Source organism: Labrus bergylta, chromosome 7 (genome assembly GCF_963930695.1).
Source record: "Labrus bergylta chromosome 7, fLabBer1.1, whole genome shotgun sequence".
NCBI classification, from domain to species: Eukaryota; Metazoa; Chordata; class Actinopteri; order Labriformes; family Labridae; genus Labrus; species Labrus bergylta.
In genome coordinates, this window is record NC_089201.1 from 30,294,935 (window position 1) to 30,315,620 (window position 20,686).

The 20,686-nt window shown below is 40.7% G+C and overlaps 2 protein-coding genes across 4 annotated transcripts in view; one reads left to right on the top strand and one right to left on the bottom strand.

Moving 5' to 3' along the window:
* LOC110001652 (genetic suppressor element 1) overlaps window positions 1–17,464 on the top strand; it is a 47,560-nt gene extending 30,096 nt beyond the window's left edge. For all 3 annotated transcript variants that reach the window (XM_020657142.3, XM_020657144.3, XM_020657143.2), the window contains exons 3-16: window positions 1,982–2,181; window positions 4,705–4,874; window positions 4,990–5,190; window positions 5,610–5,765; window positions 6,656–6,945; window positions 8,077–8,383; window positions 8,493–9,085; window positions 10,539–10,651; window positions 10,746–11,025; window positions 12,545–12,658; window positions 12,812–13,192; window positions 13,308–13,619; window positions 14,256–14,359; window positions 14,526–17,464. In XM_020657142.3, the coding sequence (XP_020512798.2) occupies window positions 1,982–2,181; window positions 4,705–4,874; window positions 4,990–5,190; window positions 5,610–5,765; window positions 6,656–6,945; window positions 8,077–8,383; window positions 8,493–9,085; window positions 10,539–10,651; window positions 10,746–11,025; window positions 12,545–12,658; window positions 12,812–13,192; window positions 13,308–13,619; window positions 14,256–14,359; window positions 14,526–14,663 (3,359 nt within the window). In that variant the 3' untranslated portion in view covers window positions 14,664–17,464. The remainder of the gene's footprint in view (window positions 1–1,981; window positions 2,182–4,704; window positions 4,875–4,989; window positions 5,191–5,609; window positions 5,766–6,655; window positions 6,946–8,076; window positions 8,384–8,492; window positions 9,086–10,538; window positions 10,652–10,745; window positions 11,026–12,544; window positions 12,659–12,811; window positions 13,193–13,307; window positions 13,620–14,255; window positions 14,360–14,525) is intronic.
* A 121-nt stretch (window positions 17,465–17,585) lies between these two features.
* LOC110001656 (dynein light chain roadblock-type 2-like) lies at window positions 17,586–20,665 on the bottom strand. The gene is made up of 4 exons (XM_020657146.2): window positions 20,595–20,665; window positions 19,808–19,883; window positions 19,548–19,715; window positions 17,586–19,415 (listed from the first exon to the last, which is right to left on the bottom strand). Exons 1-4 carry the CDS (start codon window positions 20,595–20,597, stop codon window positions 19,372–19,374), a joined length of 291 nt encoding a protein of 96 aa, XP_020512802.1. The 5' UTR covers window positions 20,598–20,665; the 3' UTR covers window positions 17,586–19,371.
* Between the last annotated feature and the right edge of the window lie 21 nt (window positions 20,666–20,686).

Below are 20,686 nucleotides of genomic sequence, written 5' to 3' on the forward strand. Positions count from 1 at the left end.
GTGAAACTACAACTCTAGTTCCTTATTGAAGCTACAGACCAATCACAGATCAGTGGGTGGGACCTCACTCCCAGAATCAAAACTTAACGTCCGCCAAATTGCTTGGAAGCTATTAATGAAGTATTTCTGATTCTGATTCTGAAATAGAGGACCTTAGTGGGAGTGGCCTGCGGTGCTGTGCATTCTGGGATTTGGTGTCTTTCATCCACATGAGCCAAAAAGACACTTTCTGCCTTTTCTCGGCCAAGAAGGCACCAACTTCAAAATGTATTTCACATTTCTACATATATGACCCAATGTCAGTACAGATTCATGTTTCAACGGGTGAAGTATTTCTTTAAGCTTTGTTTATCACGTGTTTTTTATACACGTTATCATTATTTCTGTTGCTTAGCTGGATCATGTTAAAAACATATTGGCTTCTCTGTTGTCAGTTGCTAAGCTGAGCTAAGCTAACTTCTGGTTTCAGATTTAGTGTACAGATTTGACAGCAGTATTATTTTTACCCTCTGATTCAAAGGGAAGTATGAAGTGTCAAACTGTTAATTTACGACGACAAGGGGTTTAAAGACTGGAGGTTTGACAATGCTTTGCACACCGCCCCACTGACATTATAAACAGATCATTTCACAGAACAAGGTTGTGTTTTATGTATTATTGTAAAAAAAACGTTTCGCTGCCTGGTAGCCCTTTAAATGTGTGTGTTTATGTGTGTGTGTGTGTGTGTGTCCTCACTCAGCTCATTGGTGTCCTAATGAAGGTGTTGGATAAGAGCTGACCTCTCCTTCTCTGCCTCTTCCTTCATCCGTTTCCATTCATCTTCTAATAATGAGAATCTAATTACATTCAATTATAACAAGCTCTCTCTCTCTCGCTCTCTTGCCCTCTCTTTTTTTCCCCCTTCATTTTGATTTCTCTTCCTCCATCTTTCTCTCTCTACCTAAGGCTCTAAATGAACTCATTCTATCTCACCCTTTCTCCTTCTCATTATTTCCTCCCTCTTAAAGTCTCTGAGTGTATTTGTCAATTAGTGGATGCTACAATGATGGAGGACTGATAGAGTGAAAGTATACTTAAAGGGCACACATGTATCACTTTTAACACCACCCTTGTGTCTATTTTATCACCTTCATTTATGACATCCTCCTTTTGTTGTCTGTTTTTTATCTGATTTTAGAAACTTTTCATCAGTCACACACACTTTCATCTTGCACTATTTCCCCTAATCTCTTCTAATTCAAGGCTCTTTTTACGCTCTCCTTTCTTTCTGTCACATTTTGCCTGAAAGCTATTCATCAAAATGATTCAGTCACTGATTACCTCGTCACAGACCAGACACTGTCAAGAAAGATTTTTTATGTACCATCTGTATTTTGTCAGGTGGATGGAAATTGTTTGATCATGAAATCTTTATTTTGTATTTTTTATTTTGTATTTTTATTTATTTATTTTTATTTTATTTTATTTTATTTTATTTTATTTTATTTTATATTTTACAGGGACATTGCATATTAATAAACATTTCAGTAAATATGCCAGAGTTAGCCCAAAAGGCTAATTTTCATCTGTTGTTGCTGGCCAGATTTTATAAAAGGCTCCCTACAAAAAAAAGAAATTCAAACATCGCTAAAAGCTACAAAAATAGAAATATCATGACAGTAATTAAGCAGACAGGTAAGCAGCCACAGGAGAAAATACATAAACCATGCAAGATACACATGAAGCAGCATTTGGTTAATATATGGAAAAATGTATATCATGCAGGACAGACATGGAGCAGACATAACAATGTACCAAAAAAACAAACAAAAAACAAGTATCAGTAGGAGCACGTATCAAATAACCTACTAAAGTAAATGTAACATGCACACAACAAGATCTTATCTTACACATTTCTGATTAGCCCTCTCATAGCTGTTGTTTTATTCCCGCTCTCTTCCCCCCTGCTGCTGTCGTTAATCTCGTCTCTCTTCTTCCTCAGGTGCTGCCCTCAGCGGCGACTCGTCTCCCGTCTCCTCTCCAGGCACCAGCCACACCTCACCGGTCACCACCCCTAAGCGAGGCTCGTTAGGGCCCCTCCTGGGCCAAGCCAGAGGCCACGGTGTCCCAGGCACCCCTCCGGTAGTCACCATTGCCCCGACGAAGACCACCAACGGTCTGTGGCGGTCCGACAGACGACAGGTAAGACATTTGTCATCAATAAAACCTGCTGGAGCTGCAGACAAAGTTTGAGACATCTGCTGTTCTCCTGTCTTGTGTTTATTTTTCCGCTGGTTCCTCCTTTGCTGTGTCTATGTGTCCGTCTCTCTGCAGCACAGATGAGTGGCCTGTCTCTTTCTGTCTCCTATAAGTGTCCTGCTGCTGCTCCCTCCATTAAAGAACAAGTCCCAGTGCTTGTCATCTTTACTGTCAAAATCCAGCCGTCCCTTTCTTTCTTTCTTTCTTTCTTTCTTTCTTTCTTTCTTTCTTTCTTTCTTTCCTTCTCTTCTTCATTTCATCTTTAAGAAAAAGCTAAAGACTCCATGTGATCTGCAGAGTCCCTGTGCACCTTTAAGAAAAAGCTAAAGACCCAGCTCTTTCATGAATACCTACTAACTTAATGATGATGGTCTCCATATTATTGATGATGATGATGGTAATGACGATGGTTTTTGTTTGATAACGATGACTTATAAGATGGTTTCTATACTGATTAGAGCTCTCAAGAACTGCCCTCAATGTTGTGCTTTGCCTCTGGTCACTTCCTGTCAGCACCTGTGTGTCCAATCAGACTCAAAGCTGATCGTTTGCTCTTACTCACATTGTTCCCTTTTTTCTAAATCCTTGCTTGTGTTGTTCTTACTCTCTGATGTACGTCGCTTTGGATAAAAGCGTCTGATAAGTGAATTGTAGAATTGTAGTCTCATTCCTATATTTTCATTCACACTCTCGCTTTCTCTCGCTGATCAGTCCGTGTCTTTTGCAGCAACACATGAGGGGTTTGTAAAGAAACACTGGAGGCTGCACAGACTGGCACCTATTGTGTTCAGCTTCCTGCAGTGTGTGTGTGTGTTTGTGTGTGTGTGTGTGTGTGTGTGTACTTGACCCTTCACCACAAAAGGGCTTAGGGATGTGAAGAGGGACGTGGGTGTGTGGGTGTGTGTGTGTGTGTGTGTGTGTGTGTGTGGGTGTGTGTGTGTGTGTGTGTGTGTGTGTGTTTGTCTGTGGATGTACGAGTGAATTTAAGGTGGGGTGAGGAACCCGGCCCCCCTCACACAATGCAGGGGTGAGCCCCCACAGTAGCCACTTCCCCCCTGGATCAGAGCAGCCTTTCTCCCCCTTCACAAAGACCACTCTGTGGCTATGCCGGCCCCGGGGCTCCCATTCAGACATTCAGAGGGGAAGACGGAGGGAGGGAGGCAGGAAAACAGAGAATAGGATGTTAAGAAGGAGGGGAGGGAGTGTGTAAGTATGAGCACAGTGAGAAGGCTTTGCAGCTTGTCCTAGAACACAGTTTGTTGGTGTTTTTATTTGGTGCATCTGTGAAGGCCATTGGCTGTCTTCAAGGGTCAGAGGTCAAGGAATGTGGTGGCTGCTCTCCAGACCCCTCCATGTGTTGTGTTAAAGTTTGAGTTGTTTGAACTGAGCGCAGATTGCTGAATGATAAGAGAGAGAGTGGGAGAGAGGATGGTTTAGAAGCTGCTTTCCATGAGCAGCACATTCAAAAATATTTAAAGTCATGCAAAGTGCAGATAAATCACCGCAGGTCAAGTGTTGTACTAAACTCAGGTAGCAGTTTGGGTGTTGCTGGCAGAGGTCATTTGTTTGTGGTTTGTCTGTCCTGTATTGCTGACTGTTGCCGTAGTAACAAGATGCACATGTGAAAATGTTATACCACACTGCTGGACAGTAGTCCGAGTGAGTTAGAACTAATGTTAAACTAGCGATGCAATGCTGTGGTACAAATCCAGCACTGTCTTTATGTCTTTATAACTGACTCTCTCTCTCTGATCTGCTTTGACTCTGCGGTCTGATATTTACACCAAGGTGTCTTCTGCTTGTTCCATAGGCCCACCTTTAATGGATTTAATGGACACCTTTAACTAAAAGATAAGACAATTAACTGTGACTTATACAGCTGGTAAATAAAAACGTGTATCATCTGCATACGCGACTGCTCTACTTTGATTTACAACAAGAGGAAGGTCATTGGTGAAGATTGAGAAGAGTAATGGCCCCACACAGTGTCCTTGTGTTTTATCATATTGCAACTCTTTTTACATTTGAAAAACTACAATAATAAAATACACATTAGTTTCAACTCCTTGGGATTTATTGCCTTTTTTTGGTGTGTGTTTTAATTTTTTAGTGGTGATTTAAAGGTGGACATTTTCTATAATCAATCAAGGATCAAAGCAACTGTGGGAGACTGAATCCTCTAAGTGTGAGGCTCTTAGGCAGACAGAGAGAGAGCAGTTGGCCAGATATCAGGATCATCCTTCCACTTTGATCTTGACCTCTTGTGACACATCAGACCCACTTTTCCACTCCGCTGAGCCTCTGGTTGCAGCTCAGGGAGTCACTCCTCCTCATATCTTCTCTCCTCTCTCCTCTTTTGCATAAACTTTTCTCTCGCTCACTTTTTGATCTAGCAGAACAACCTCAAACTTATGGACACACACATATAGTCATGTCAGCTCACACACTGTCTCATCTCCTTGTCAGGCTGAGCCTAGTGTTCAGGGCCTCGGCAGGGATCGAGTGTGTGCTGAGAACGCCCAGCAGCAACAGCAGGGTAAAAGAACTCCTCCCACCCATTCACCACACCCTCTGGCTCACCCATTTGGCCTCACCCCGAGCGCCGTCATGCAAGACCCGAGATTACAGAGCCTCAGGTGAGTGCATCACACGCTCACATTGGAACCATTTCTACCCTAAGAATGTTAACACAAAGCTTTTTTAACTCACATAAAGTGTTTTTAAGTGACACTGTGCTCACTGGTTGTACAGCTTACCTGGACAGATGCACCCTGTGGTTCCCTCGGGTGCAGTCCCGGAGGAGTACCTGAGAGCGCTCCGGCCCTTCCACACCTCTGACGACCTCCGCCTCGCTTCCCTCCCCATGGGTTTAGACCCTGCTGCTGCTGCCCATGTCGCCGCCGCCGCTTACTATCACCCTGCCTACATGCACCATCCGCTGTCCTTACCGAGGTATCTACATCACCTTTTTTACTCTTAATCCTTTAAATCTCACACAATTATATTTCGGTTCATATTGAGACAACATATTACTGTACATTGAGATCCTCGGGCAGAGGTCTCCTGGTGGTCCCAAATGCAAAATTTAAAACAAAAGGGGATAGAGCATTTTCCGTGAGGGCACTTTGACATGAAACTGAAGGAGCTGGGGAGCTAACCCCCGTCCTTCATACTGTATATGACCACTGACCGGTCAAAGACTGCTTCCAAGGGCACACTCACATTAGACAAAGTCGTCCCGTACCACGATTGCCCCCCCCCCAATTCCCGCCCTAAATTGCAATGAAAAAGTAGAAAAAATACAAAAGAAGGTGAAATAATGCGTGTGTGTGTGTGTGTGTGCGCGCGTGTGTGCGTGTTTTCTATCTCAGGATGGAGGAGTCTCTGTGTCTTTCTGCGCTGCGGTCACAGTTCTACTCTGTGCCTGCAGGGGGTGCCTTCTCCCATCTCCATCCCTCTGCCCTCCACCTGCACCTGCCTGGAGGCCGCTACCCTGGAGAACTGAACCACACGGCACTGACAGAGAGGTAACACACTCACACACACACACACACACACACACACACACACACACACACACACACACACACACACACACACACACACACACACACACACACACACACACACAATGGCATGCACACACTCAGTCTTCTCCCTGTCTGTAGGGCTGTGTGCGTAATCTCTCTCTGCAGGGTAGGCACAGGTTGCTGAGTGTGATATTTTTAGCACGCACCCCACAGAGCCTCCTATACACTTATCACACACACTGCCCTTTGCTAACATTCACTCACATGCACATAAGGAAGCGTTTCCCTGGAGTACTCTGAGCTCCTCTCTCAGTGTCACCACACACACATCGTGTCCCTGAGGCGTCATTCAAAGAGGAAATATTTATGTTTGGATGGTATTTATTGTTTGCTTCTGCAATGCCTCCTGTGTATCCTGTAGGTTTGTTTGTGTGCTATTGATTGTTGATGAATGTTCTGTTGAGTGTGTGTGTGTGTATGTGCGTGTGTGTGTGTGTGTGTGTGTGTGCTTATATGTGTGTGTATCCTTTTTTTCCTGTGGATACCTATTAAGTGTTCATCTGCTCTTGCTCAGTCATGCTGTGTATGGATTATTTTTCTCATGGTAAGTGGAGACTGTGTGTGTGTGTGTGTGTGTGTGTGTGTGTGTGTCTGTGTGTGTCTGTGTGTGTGTGTGTGTGTGTGTGTGTATGAGCAGAAATGTTTGTGTGAGGTTCACCAGTGTGTGGTTAATATCTGCCTCATGTTGGGTGTTGCATCTCTCACCTTCTCCTCCTGTGTGTGCGTGTGTGTGTGTGTGTGTGTGTGTGTGTGTGTGTGTCTGTGTGTGTGTGTGTGTGTGTGTGTGTGTGTGTGTGTGTGTGCTCACTTGTCAACCTCCCCCACAGGCTACAGATGGAGAATGAGCTCCGCCAGCGAGAGAGACAGCAAGAGCGCGAGCGAGAGAAAGAAAGGGAGCGCGAGGCAGGGCTGGAGCGAGAGAGGGAGGAGGAGAGGGGGAGAGAGAGAGAGAGGGAGAGAGAGAGGGAGCTGGACAGACAGAGGGAGAGACAGAGGGAGAGACAGCAGCAGATGGTCCGAGCAGCAGAGAGCCACTACCTGGCTGAGCTGCAGGCTCGGAGGGCACCACCGGAGGACAAGACCCGACCAGGGGAGAGGCTGACCCCGAACAGACTGGGTACCTACATGGAGACATGCACACACACACACACACATGCAGTCATGTATGCAAGCACACATGCATAAACAGACAGAAACAGATATCCTGAGTGGAAAGTACTGCTTGTACATTAATGAAAAAAAAGAAGAAAATCCACATGTAGAGCGGGGAGACTTTCATCTTGTTGGATTTTAAGAAGTTGATCAGATGCCGCTGATTGAATAAAAAGAAGTTAAAAGGTTCAGCTCTGTGTTTTCCAAATGGCCAGTCTCACTAAAACTCAATTCACAGGATATAATGTGCTGAATATAAACATAAAAGAAGAATAGAGTTTATTGTCATTGCACAAGAGTACAACAAAATTTACTTTGCCATGCCTGAAATATAAGAATATAGAATAAAAACAAATATATACATATACACACATGTATATATATATATACCTACACAAGTACAGTAGAAAATATCCAAACACACACAATCATCATTAGTCTGTAATTAAATGTGTAAACAAAGCAGGTCGAAGCAATATTGCAATATTTGTCCCATGGTGGGTCAGTGTTTGATTTTGTTCAGGTCAGTGATGGCTCTTGGATAAAAAAAAAAAAAACATGTTTTTTTGTGTGTAGGCAACGTAATAATTTTTTAGCTTTATGAGAAAAAATGTATTATATGTTTACCTTTAAAATAGAATTTTAGCATTTAGTATATTGACCAGCTATCCATCCCTTTAAGAAGACATAAACTAACTAGTTTAACTCTCCCCTAGCACAATTCAATTCTTCTGCCTTTCCTGCTACCAGAACAACATTTACTCTGTTGTATATTTATAAAGTCAATTCCATCTGCCGTCCATGGAACAGAAGTCTCTTGTGCAGAAACTGTAAACTTGGCTGGTGCTCGTTGCCTCAGTCCCTGAAACTTGTGGTACGATAATTCATTCTGAGAGAAAAACTATCTTTTCTTTACCACCTCAATGAAAAGAGTCGTAAATATAATATTGGAGTTGCCGTTTGCGATTCATTTTATGATGCTGAAAGTCTCAGAATAAATCTTTTTACAGACCAGTTAGAATGTTTCACTGCTCTTAAAATGTCTATAAGATAATGAATTCATGGTTTCAAAAAACTCTGCTTTTTTTCTCTGCAGATAAAACCAAGGACTCGGAGCACCCGGGTTTCCCAGCGCACAAATCTCTGTCTCTGCAGCCCGGCCTTCACTCCTCCAGGGGCTCAGTCCCACACCCGGTGCCCAGCCTGGTGCCCTCTCACCTGGGGAAGCATCACGCCTCAGCTTCAGGGGGGATCCACGGGGCTCTGGCAGCTGCCATGATGACTCAGAGGTCCAACGAGGCAGCTTGGTTGACACGACAACGAGGGCAGGAGAGGGAGGGTCCGCTGGAGATGGGCCTCAGGTCCCCTGGGAAAGGGGCGGAGCCAAGGAGAGACACTCACAGGTGCAAAGAAACAGAAAAAATTTGCTTCAGAATTTCTTTTTTTAATATTCTGTGACTACACTTAGCTAGGTTATGATTTAATGGATGATTTTTTATTTTGTTTTAACAGAACCGGTTCACTTCATCACAACCAAGGCAGCAAAGATGTCCCTCCCCTCCTCAGTGCTCCCCCTCCCCTAATCTCCCCTAAAGGTCCCCATCATCCCCCTGCCCCTCTTACTACACTGTGGAACCCCGCCTCCCTCGTCGACACTCCCACAGAGTCCCGTAGAACACTCAACCCTCCGACCCCGCCGAGTCGGCCTCCTCCGGGGCTGACCAGGGCCGAGAGACCCCCCCTAAGCTGGGGGGAGAAGCTTGAGGAGGGAGGCAGGAGGGGTGCCGAAGGCGTGGACAGGTTCACCTCACTCAGGGGAGCCAGTTTACAAGAGACTGGTTCCTGGAAGAGGGCGGAGCAGGACAGAGCCATGCAGAGCCTCTATCAGCGGCATCACATCAGTAACCTCCACCAGAGAGCCTGCGCACCTTCTTCTGTTCACGGCTCCTGCACCGACCGTGCGGCCTCTCCATCTCCAGTGAGGGAGCGACAGTGTCAGCCGCCCGACAGCATGCTGGTGTACGATGAGGTCCTCCAGCAGCACCGCCGGCTGCTTAGCAAACTGGACCTGGAGGAGAAGAGGAGGAGGGAGGCCAGAGAGGGAGGTGAGGAGGCCAGAGTGTGCACACTGAAGAAATGGCTTTTTTTTATGTTTCACATCACTTTACTTTGGAAAGAACATTTCTCATTCTTTATCATCATTTGCAAATATTTTTTTGCACATTTAGGCAAATTACAGAGAAAACTTTTCTGCATATTTAACCATCTTTGATTTTGGCCCTTTTTTGGTTAAAATATATTGTTTTCGTTTCAGTTGAAGAAGAGAGTTTAAAAATGTTTAACAGTCATCTTACTGCATTGTCAAATCTGCAGAGAGGCTTAAAGGCTTTATACGTGATTTTTTGATCCAGCAGATGTCGCCCTTGAGCACCAGCATGAAACCAAAACAACTCTCGCTGCATTGTTGTGTTAGCATGCTAATGCTAGCGATCTTTATTATGCTGGTATCTTCACACTGCATGTAAATTTACCTGAAATGAGCGTGATCTAGAAACACAGTTAAGCAGTGAGTACAGTATGTTATTCTTCTTTTCTCTAGTCCCTCAATTAAACAACTTTTATACACGAGGGGAGGAGTCAGCCGGCCGTCCTGGCGATGTAAACAAAGTGAAGATAGGACTCTGAAAACTCTGAAAACATCACAGACAGTGGGACTCGGGTGTTACACCCATTGTAGACAGTCATGACTCACAGAGTTATTTTCAGAGGATATACTTCATTTATATTATATTTAAGTGTGAAAAATCACATATTAAGACTTTAAATTAAATTGATATGGGGTGGCCAAAATGTCTGTGAGGGAGGCAAACTGATACATTTATTGCCCGGTGTATGTCCAGTCAGGAGCAACATGATGTCAAGTGATTTCTACATTTAAGTTCTTGCCCTGTTTTTTTTTTAATAATAATATAATTTCATTATAGGCTACTGAGTTGTGTGACCATTGCAGACACAAAAATGATACATTAACAGTTTTTTTTCCTCACATTACATAAAAATCTGAATTCTGTTTTGCTTTAAAAACTGAACTTTAAGAGCAAAGTCACTTGAAAGTCAGCATCTGAAGAGTTTTCACTTTGATGCAATAACAGTACAAATACAATTCAATAGCAGTTGATTTGCTTCAGAATTATGAACAGTGTGGTAAAGACAACATGCAGGACAAGTAGGACAAAATTGTTGAAATCTTTCTGATAAAACATTAACAATATATTTTTTTACCACCTTGGTTTAAAACAATGTAAAAGAGTCATCTCATTTGAGTGGCAATGACCTAAATGTTGATGCAAACACTTAAGTTTTGACACTTGGTTTTTGGGTTGAGCTGCAGCATTTTGCAGGTTCACGATGGTGTTTGCTGCTTGAGCGGTTTGGAAAAATGTATGTTCAGTTCTTAGAACTTTACATGTGTTTGGAGAAATGTGCCAAGGCAATTCGAAGGGAACTGTAAGAGAAGTTCATTTTTTTAAATAATAAAATGTCTCTCTTACTTACCAGGTTATTACTATGACCTGGACGAGTCGTATGACGAGAGCGATGAAGAGGATGTCAAAGCTCATTTGAGAAGAGTGACAAAACAGCCGCCGCTCAAACTGGACACCAGCTCACAGGTGCACAAACAAAGCCTTCATTAGAACATACATGGTGTGAAAAAAGCTTTTGTTAGAGTCTTATATTAAACTGGTCAAATGTCTCTCATCAAAGAAAGTGGATTTCCTGAGTTTGTGTGGCCTGACCACTCTCACCCATCGTGATGAGCTTCTGGCCAAGAAGAGGAGGAAGAGGAGGAGGATGATGAGAGAACGCAGCGCCTCTCCGCCAGCTGTGCGGGGAAAGAGGAAAGCCTCTTCACCTTCAACAACGCCAACACCCATAACCACCCCGTACTCTGCCGAGCAGATGGACAGCACCCCTGAACTGGAGGAGAAGAAAGATTTCCTCCTCATGTTCAACCTCACCCATGTCAGCCCGAAGCAGAGGAGAGGTAACAACCCCATTTTTATTTGCATCCTGCTGTCTTTATTTGTTGATCTAGAGATACTCCGTAGTTAAGAAATGTAGAGGTGCACTCAGGTTTGTAAAATAAAGTCATGAAGCATCTGTAGAGGAGTTTGTGGCAGGTTTATCCCCTTTAGCAGAGGCCTGTCAAAATATAGAGCATTTTATATTAATCTAAAACAGAGGCCGAGTCTCAGGACCCTCAAACAACTCCTTCATGAACAATCACGACCGAAATATCCGATATTTTTCAACCAATCAGAAAAAGAATGCAGTTTGGACCTCTGATGGTAGAAAACATGTGACAGAAAAAGGAAACTGAACAAAACAAACGTGTTTAAAAAGGGCTTCGTGGACTTTTTGCCTATATTTTCTTTTCCAGGCACACATTCACGACCTACAGAATGCTGCTCTGCGACCCTCTTTTGGGTCCAGACCCACCAGTTGAGAACCACTGATCTAAAATATTGATTTACAATTATTATTATTATTATTATTATTTATTTTATTTATTTTTTTTATTTAATTTTCTTTTTTTTTTTTTCATTTTTTTTTTTTTTTTTCATTTTATTTCATTTTTTTTTATTTTATTTTTTTCATTTTTTGGGGGGGGTTCATAATTAAATATTTATTAGTTTATTTTTATTTTTAGAGTTTGTTTAAGAAGGTTCTGTTTATGTAACTATTTTAGATTCTTATTTGTTGGCTTTATTAGACAGGACAGCTTGAGAAAGACAAGGAAAGTGGGGAGAGAGAGAGTGGCACCTTACTTACTTATCTAAAGTTTTTGTAACTTTTAACATCAATGTAGTGACCCTTACTTTTGCAGACTTATAAATCTGTATTTAACATGGAGTATCAATTAGATTGTCTTTTTTAATAAAAAAAAAATACTGCAGAAGAAGAATTCATTGACAAAGTAAAATTGTTTTCTTTTAGAAAAGGGCTTACGAGGACAAGCCACTTTTGTGAAAATGGTATTTGTGTATTAATTGCTTCGTGGGACACTGGCACAGAATCAGCTGCTGTTCTCGTTTTTTTTATTCCTCTCAATTTTCCTTTTAATTTCCTGTCTTAATAGGAAGCATTTTCGGTCCGTTTATAATAATGATGAAAGGGCAAAAATCTTTGAGAAGTCTGGGATTGTTTTTGTATTCATCTTTAATTTAACAAAAGGGGCATCACATCAGAACTCAAACTTTTTTACTGCAAGCGTCTCTCTGTGAAAATGGGCGGCAAGAAAATCTGTAATGATCGATCTGCTTGTGTGGAAAAAGTGGCTTTTTATCTGTATTGTTGAAATCTAGTATGAACTTAAATTAATGAGCTTTATTTGAAACTTTTACGACCAGAGTCAGGGTGTGTGATGATGATGATGTACCAGACATGACCTTGGATTATCCAGTTGCTTACCTTTTATCTATCATTTCCCCCATGCTGGTCAATATTTCAAATCCTTTTTAAAAAAGTGACTGACAGGCGCTCTCATTCTGTCTTCTGTGCAGATAAGGAGAGGACAGAGGAGCTGCTGAAGGCCATTCAGAGGAAAACTGTGACGTTAGACACCCTCAGATATAATCCCCTACCTCTGAGTAGCAGCCCTCCTGTTCCCTCAGCTGGTGAGATATACACACACACACACACACACACACACACACACACACACACACACACACACACACACACACACACACACCACAAGAATATGCACTTTCATTTATATGCATGTTTAAAGATATCTAAGATTTTTTTTTTTTTACATTGATTTTTAGGTGACTCCTCCTCAGCCACTCCGCCATGTCAATCAAACGGTCATCAATATCCAGACTCTCCCAGCCCGTCTCCTCCCTACCTCCACAAACCTCGGCACCTCTTCCACAAAGACACTTCTAAACCCTCAACGGACCCCCACATTACTCGCATCCCTCCCCCGTTGACCCTCCGTCAGGAAAAGGCTGAGTTCACCGAGGCTCAGCCGAACAAGAAGCTCCAGGGCATTCAGAACGGAGTCGTCGCTTCTCCTCAGAAAAAGGAGCTCGATCCTGTTCAGAACGGACGCGGTCGGCCCTCCGAGAGGTTCACACCCGAGACCTTCGCTCAGCACTTCCACCAGGCCGTGCTGCAATCCACAAACAGCACACTGCACAACAAAGGTTAGTCCCCCACAGAGGAGCATGGCTGTTTGTTTGGATGTTATGCCCCCTAGTGGTGTTTATGTGCAACAACTTCAGTTCAACTGTAAGCACTAAAAAAAGGTTCTTCTCTCAGGATTTTCCAACAGGGTCCCTGAAGCCGGCATAAAGGCCGACCGCTCAGTGCCTCTCAACATGTCTCAGCTGGAAAACTCAAATCATAACCACATCCCTCACCGGGCACAAATCAACGGACATCCCTTCAATTTCCCCGCAGCCAGCAGGGATCCTCCAGGACCAGAGGCAAACATGCTTAATGACGAGGAGGAGGAGGAGGAAGAGGAGTCTGAGCAGGAGGAGGAAGATGGGGAGGAGGAGATGGAAGAAACTCCAAGAAAGTGGCGGGGCATTGAAGCTATTTTTGAGGCCTACCAGGAGCATGCTGATGGTGAGTCAATTTTAAGTGAATTTCAGACTGACATTTCAGGATTATCTCAGAAGGTGTGTACTGTAGGTTTCATTGAATGCAGGAACAAGAATAACATGCTTGTATCTTTATTGCTCTACATTATTCAGTGTGGACAAATTGTAAATTCGTATGTTTGTTTTTTTATTCTCATCTAAAGAAGATATATGAAAAAATCATGCAAAACTTTTGATAAAATATTTTTTTTCTCATAGTCCACTGCACAGCTCCTACATTGCACCTTTTTATTTTTATTTTTATTTTTATTTTTATTTTTATTTTTATTTTTATTTTTTTAATTTTTTTATATATTGTAATAGCTTCTTATTCTGTATTATTTAAGTTGTTTCTAGTTCTGCTTTATTTCCTTGTTAATTGTTTAGCACCAATACACCAAGTCAAATTCCTTGTATGTGTAAATGTACTTGGCAATAAACCCAGATTCTGATTCTGATTCTGATTCTGATTCTGAATACAGTAAAAAGGACAAAAATAGACTTTGGTTGGAGACTGAAAGATTTGGCAGATTTGCTGCAAATTCCTTAAACTCGTCCACTCTGGTCAACTGTGTCAAAGAGTAATATTTTTTTTATTGTCTGTGTGTTTCTCTTTGTAAAGAATGGAGTATAGAGAGAAATATTCTTCACGGTCAGTGTAAAAGACTTGAAGCACAGAATTTCAACTTGACCAGAACTGCAGAGCAGCTCTCTCTCACTATGGGGGTAAGTATCTTAAGACCACACCTGCATGTGTTGCCTCTGTGTGCCTTTAACGTTTCTCTTCATTCATATTTCAGTGTGAGTTTTCCCAATTAGTGTTTGTAAATTATGCAGATTACTAAAGCCTCGCTACTCTAACACTTCTCGTGTTTGTCCTTGATTTTGTCAGGATCTGGTGAGTCAGAGGCAGAGAGTGAGAGAGGAGAGGGAGAGACTGCAGGCCCAGCTCGAGCACTTCAGGAGGTGTCTAACACTACCCAACATCCACTGGGGCAGGGGGCAGGTCAACGGGCACACACCCAGGTGACCTCTGATGCCGGCTCTCTGACAGATCTGCATCTGAACAGAAAAACAAAGATGGACTGGAAACTAGCCAACTGTCTGCACTTGAAGGAGCTAGTCCTGGTCTTGGTACACTTCTGGCTAACAGGTTATGTAACCTCGACTGGTTCCAGATTCAATAGATTAGCTGCAATGTTAGCTGTCACAACGCTAGCCTGCGGGTCAACATCAAGTCCGGGCATTCTCTCTCTCATTCTGCCCCGGGGAATTGTTACAACACTGTGTCGGTAAAAGATCATCTTTGTCAGAGTGACGCAGTCCCAGAGTTAACTTTTAGGTCTTTTATTGACCTGTGCATAAACTCTTCTGATTCAAATCATTGACTGTATATGAAGATGGATGACAAGTGTCCACCTCCTCCCATTGTACAAATATGAAGCCAAAATACTCTCTGCGACGGGTGTTGACATATCACACAGGGGACATCATTTGGAGCCAGACAGCGCAGTAAAGATCGCCTTCTGCTAACAAAAACACACATTTAACTCAGATCCCTTTGGTCGCTACAGTCCACAGCAAAACCGATTCTTGCTTCGGTTTAAAGCAGAAACTTGCTGTTATAGAAAGTCGAATGACTCTAATGTGTTAGTAATTTGTTTTCTCTCTCAGTTTTCTTCCTCCGCTCTGCTAACCCAGCGCACAACATCTCAGGAGTCGCATTTGTCAACTTGTCTGTCAATCATGGCTTCATGCTCCCTGTTTAAAATCAAATCAGGAATAAAAAAGTAGACTTCTCAGAACTTACTATCTGAGGTGGGCACAGTTAATCAAATATTTAACTTTGTTAATCGTTAATCTGTTTACAAAGATGTTGACTTTGACAGCAATGAATCAGTTAATTTTGTTGATAATGAACTGCAATTAACGTTAACCCGTATCATTAAAAAAAAATCATCAGCTCTTTGCAATGTCCATGGAAAAAACATCCATGTTAAAACATTAATTTAAAATAATAAATGTAGTTCATTTGCTATAATAACAGATTAACAGATGTGTGCCCGGCTCAGCTAACTGTTATGACGGATACCATGTTTGACAGGTTTTTATTTGATGTGTACTTTAAGTTTAAAGGCTTTTTATGTGATTTTTCACACTTAAATATAATAGAAATCAAGAATATCCTCTGAAAATAACTCTGTGAGTCATGACTGTCTACAATGGGTGTAACACCCGAGTCCCACTGTCTGTGATGTTTTCAGAGTTTTCAGAGTCCTATCTTCACTTTGTTTACATCGCCGGGACGGCCGGCTGACTCCTCCCCTCGTGTATAAAAGTTGTTTAATTGAGGGACTAGAGAAAAGAAGAATAACATACTGTACTCACTGCTTAACTGTGTTTCTAGATCACGCTCATTTCAGGTAAATTTACATGCAGTGTGAAGATACCAGCATAATAAAGATCGCTAGCATTAAAAAAAAATTAAAATTGCATATAAAGCCTTTTAAGTTTGACCCACGTCCCATCTGCTAACATGGAGGAGGCGGAGCTTATGACCTGTGTACCACACCCATTTAATAGGGGGAGCTTCCAACTTTATGGCTTCACTTTTGTGGAGCTGTATGTGTCGACCATCTTTTTTATACAGTCTATGATATGAACTGGTTAGCTGCATCTCTCTCTGTGCAGCAGTGAGCAGAGACCGAACGTGCAGCAGTTAACACTCGGTCACATTGAGTCAAGGAATTAAAGCACACCTCAGGCCTTAAACTTGATAGGACGCACTTGAAATTAATTTGGAGGAAATACTTGACTGTCATCTGTGTTGATGTGTATAATGTAATTTTTCTGAGCCCTGTGTCACAGATGAAGCCGTCTGTTTGCAGGTAAAGGATACAAAAAAAAAACAACTTAAAGATATGATCTATTTAATGGCAAAGGGTATTGATGGCTTTTTTTTTTTAGGTTTAATAGATTTCCAAGTGGTGACATCACTTGGGATAGATGAAGACTTTTTGTATGATTTCTTTGTTTTCAGCATTTCTTGTGGGAAGCCATATGTTGTGTTTGAATTGAAACACTGCTGGTCAGAATATTTGAAGAACAATTGTAAACAATATTGCCGGATGTTAGGACAGTTGTATTTAAAAAATGTTACATGAAGTCAAAATGTTTTTTGGGGGGGGTTGACAAAAACACACAGTGCATGGAAGACAGCACCGCAAAAATCAGTCTCACAGCTTTCTCCGCTTGTGAGTCATATTTTTTTTACTATAGTATCTGCCTATAAATATTGACAAAACTTGAATTAAATTTAAGTTGTTTTTTTTAATGATCTTTTCCAACATAACACCTTCTTAGACAAATCATAAACTAAGACAAATATGAAGAGCCAAATTATTATTCAGCTCCATTTCAGCACCGTGTCAAAACAAATAAACTTAACTCGTAGAGTACTTGAATTTTTTTTTATAGATGACAAAAACATCTGAATGACACTATTTCTCGGTGGATAACAATAAACTCCATTTCTATTTCTGGTCTTCTCAAGAGATTTATTTTTGTTCAAGTCAGCTGAAACATTGTCAAAGATTTTATAATTTCTGCCTCTTTCCCTCTAAACATTAAAATCCCAGGAGCCCCTTTCCTTCAAGCTATAGTAGCAGCTGACTTTCTCTGTGTCACCTCCTGTGAAATCCTGCATATTTGTTTCAATCATTTGTTTTGTACTGTATTATTTGGGCTGTAAAATTGTGATTAATTTATTTATTAACATATATTGCTATAAATTCTGATGAAGATTTACAATAAAATATTTGTAAAATCGTACTTATTGGTCAATGTTGTGTGTCTCTTGACTGTCTGATGAATGTTTTTTTTACAGTGGTCCTGTGTTACCTCCAAGCAGAAGCTTGATTGTCTTCTGATGCTTTCCCCTCGGGACGATTACACTTTATTTTCTCTAGCAGAACACTTTCTGTGCTGTTAACAGGTCTAATTACTGCAGGTTCAAATGAAACATTTAATGACTTGTGTCAGACTCTTCATCCATCAGAAAGACAAGGTAACACTTTAACCATTCTGTAATGTTACAGAGGACATTTTAAAGTATGGGTTATGAAAATTACAGTTATAATAATAATAATAATAATAATAATAAAGTTTATTTATAAAGCACTTATCAAAACCAACGTCACAAAGTGCTTTACAGAAAAAAGAAAAATCCCAACAGTCAAATACACAACAATAAAATCCTATTAAAAAAGAATGAAAAATAAAACAACAGTGCAGCAATCATCCAATGAACAGAGGAAAGAGAAACAACCAAGACAAAGATTGGCTGAAGTTAACAGTAAAACAAAATAAAACATCATGGATGAAACAAGGATTATAAGAAGGCCTTACTATAAAAATGTGTTTTTAAAAAGTGATTTAAAAGAAGATACTGATGTAGCTAGTCTGAGATCCTTGCTGCAGCGCTACTCATGCCCTTCTACAAGTGGAAAGTAAAGGACCATATATGCCTATGATCCTGGATATTTTACATAAAAAGTACATGATACTAATATTAAATGTGATGCTTTACTATTAAACTACCATGTACATTGGCATTTTTCTGGATCTAGAAACGTGTACAACATTAAAATGCTAAGTCATCACAAACAAGTCATTTTTACAATATCGCACTTTAATGGCTTATTAAAGATTTATCACTATGCCCTAGATTCTTTGAGCACATGTTTCTATTGGGGTCTTGTACCAAGATAACAACTCTGATTTAGTAAAGTGGATAAAAAGTAATAAAATGGTAAGTATTCATCTCATGAAGACGTAATTTGAAGTGCAATTTTAAACTTTCCTGCTCCTTCCAGACATACAAACTGCTTCGTCATAATTGCCCCAAATAATTGCCTTCCTTTTAGCTCTGTTTTCAGGTTTTTCACTGAATTTACAATACAATACTTTATTGTCCCCCAGGAGGGAAATTTGTTTTCACAGCTTTGCATGGTTGGTACACATGAAGAAAACATTTAACATTAAGTAGAAACATATAGCTCAGGTGGAAAACACATAACAAAAAGCTTGTTTAGAGCTTCGATCGCTGAGGAGACAAAGCTCTTTTTGAAGCGTGCCCTCTTCCAGGTCAGGGTTCTGTATCTCCGACCTGACGGCAAAAAAATAAAAGAGTGGAATGAGTGGGTGAGAGGGGGTCTTGGGCTGTGGTGAGTGCTCTTTTTCCTATTGACTGCTCAATTTTATATTTGTTAAATATGTTTTTCTTGAAAATGTGTTTAAACTGTCCTAATGTTTTACATGTTTTCATTTCATCACTGCAGCTGTTCCAGTTATTTTCATTAAGAAGTGCAACTATGGCTGTATCGTCCGAGTATTTAAAGTATGTAGTAACTGTTGAGGGGCTGGTGCAGTCGTTTGATTGTTTGTGTGCCATCGATCTGAAGATGAACAGAAGTAACAGTGCTGAGTTGTCTGTACTACACAATGAAAAACAGCTTTATTTTTTACAAACATATTCAATATCAACACAGAAACATAAAATGAACACAAAACACATGTTGGTAAAACATCATGTGGATTGAGATGACATTCTTGAGCTCCAAGAAGACAATAGAGGATTATGCAGTACATGGAAGAACATGCAGGATCCAATGCCGGGAAAAGGATCCACCATGTGTTGTGACAAATCAAAGGCTGACTTTCACTGAAATGCCCAGCAGCTATTTACTTGGCATCTGGATGGTGATCAGCAGAAAGTCATTCTCTGCAGAGAAATATAAAAAGTAGCAACAGCTGAGCAAAACATGTTCCTCTTTGAGCTTGCAGCTATTTTTCAAAGATAATAAAATGTGTGTTATCATTAATTCAACACTGCCAATTTTACTATCATGCTCACCTACTGCAACCAAGATTTGATAATCTTTGGTGCGGATGCGGAGGAACCTGAGGTCATTCTGGGGGTCAATATCCCTCACTGTGCTCCGAGCCATCATGGCGATTTGACGAAGAGGTTCTGCATACCGACGTGTATTAGAGTTATCTAAAGTTGACCTGATAGGAATACCTGAAATGATACTACAGTCAATTTATTTCTATTCATTATTTTTTTTTGCAAAATGTTGTTCAGAGATAGGTTGTTCCGAATATTTATTTTACCTTCTGCATTGACAACTATTATTCCAATGACATCTTTGTGGGCTTCAATCCTCTTTAGTGTTTCAACAACATCAGCCTGCAGAATAAAAGATAGATAGATAGATAGATAGATAGATAGATAGATACTTTATTGATCCTGAGGGAAATTCAAAGCATCCAGTAGCAGGTTACAAAGACATGACATGAAACATTTGTTACAAATTAACCACAAAACCGACGCCCCCCCTCCCATACATATATATTAACCTGAATAAAAGATTTAAAGAATCCCCCTAGATGAATCAAACTTAAACTGTGCAATTAAAAAATAGATTTATACAAGAAATGTACCTAACCCGTTCAGGGATAAAAATATATGTGACATTTAAACAAGAACCTATAAACAGTTGAGGAAAAAAATCTGAGTATAAAAAATAAAAAAGTGTTGACCTTCTGAAGTTGTGTTGTTTATATATGTACAGAAATCTTTAAAAAGCAGATTGTGCAGAGTTATCAAAAACAGACATTAAATAACAGGCAAAATTAAGATGAAGAAATGTGAATAAAACACTGGCTTATGAGTAAACTAAAAAAAAGAAGGCTTAAATTAAAGATTAAGGATTTAATTTCAGCAAATTAAATTGTTAGCAAAGTTATAAAGGTGCGTTGGAAGTTGAAGCCAACGCTGGTATTTCGCCGCTAATTTAAACATTTCTAGTTTGTTATCTAATTAACAAATTGTGTTTTGTTTTTTTTTACTTAATAACAATTTCCTTTTCAGTTTCAAGTAAACATGTTAAGTTCTTACCATTTTTGTCTGTGAGTTGCTGTCGCGAATAGCAAAAAAGCTGTTTTGCCTGCTCTCTGCGTCTCTCTGTTGTCAAGGGAAACGGAAGTGAC

What these genes read in the sequence shown, in the direction of transcription:
- LOC110001656 (XM_020657146.2), bottom strand. An exon ending in AATAGTTGTCAATGCAGAAG is followed by an intron (nt 19,716 to 19,807) that starts GTAAAATAAATA and finishes GTATCATTTCAG; the next exon opens with GTATTCCTATCAGGTCAACT. An exon ending in TCAAATCTTGGTTGCAGTAG is followed by an intron (nt 19,416 to 19,547) that starts GTGAGCATGATA and finishes ATTTCTCTGCAG; the next exon opens with AGAATGACTTTCTGCTGATC.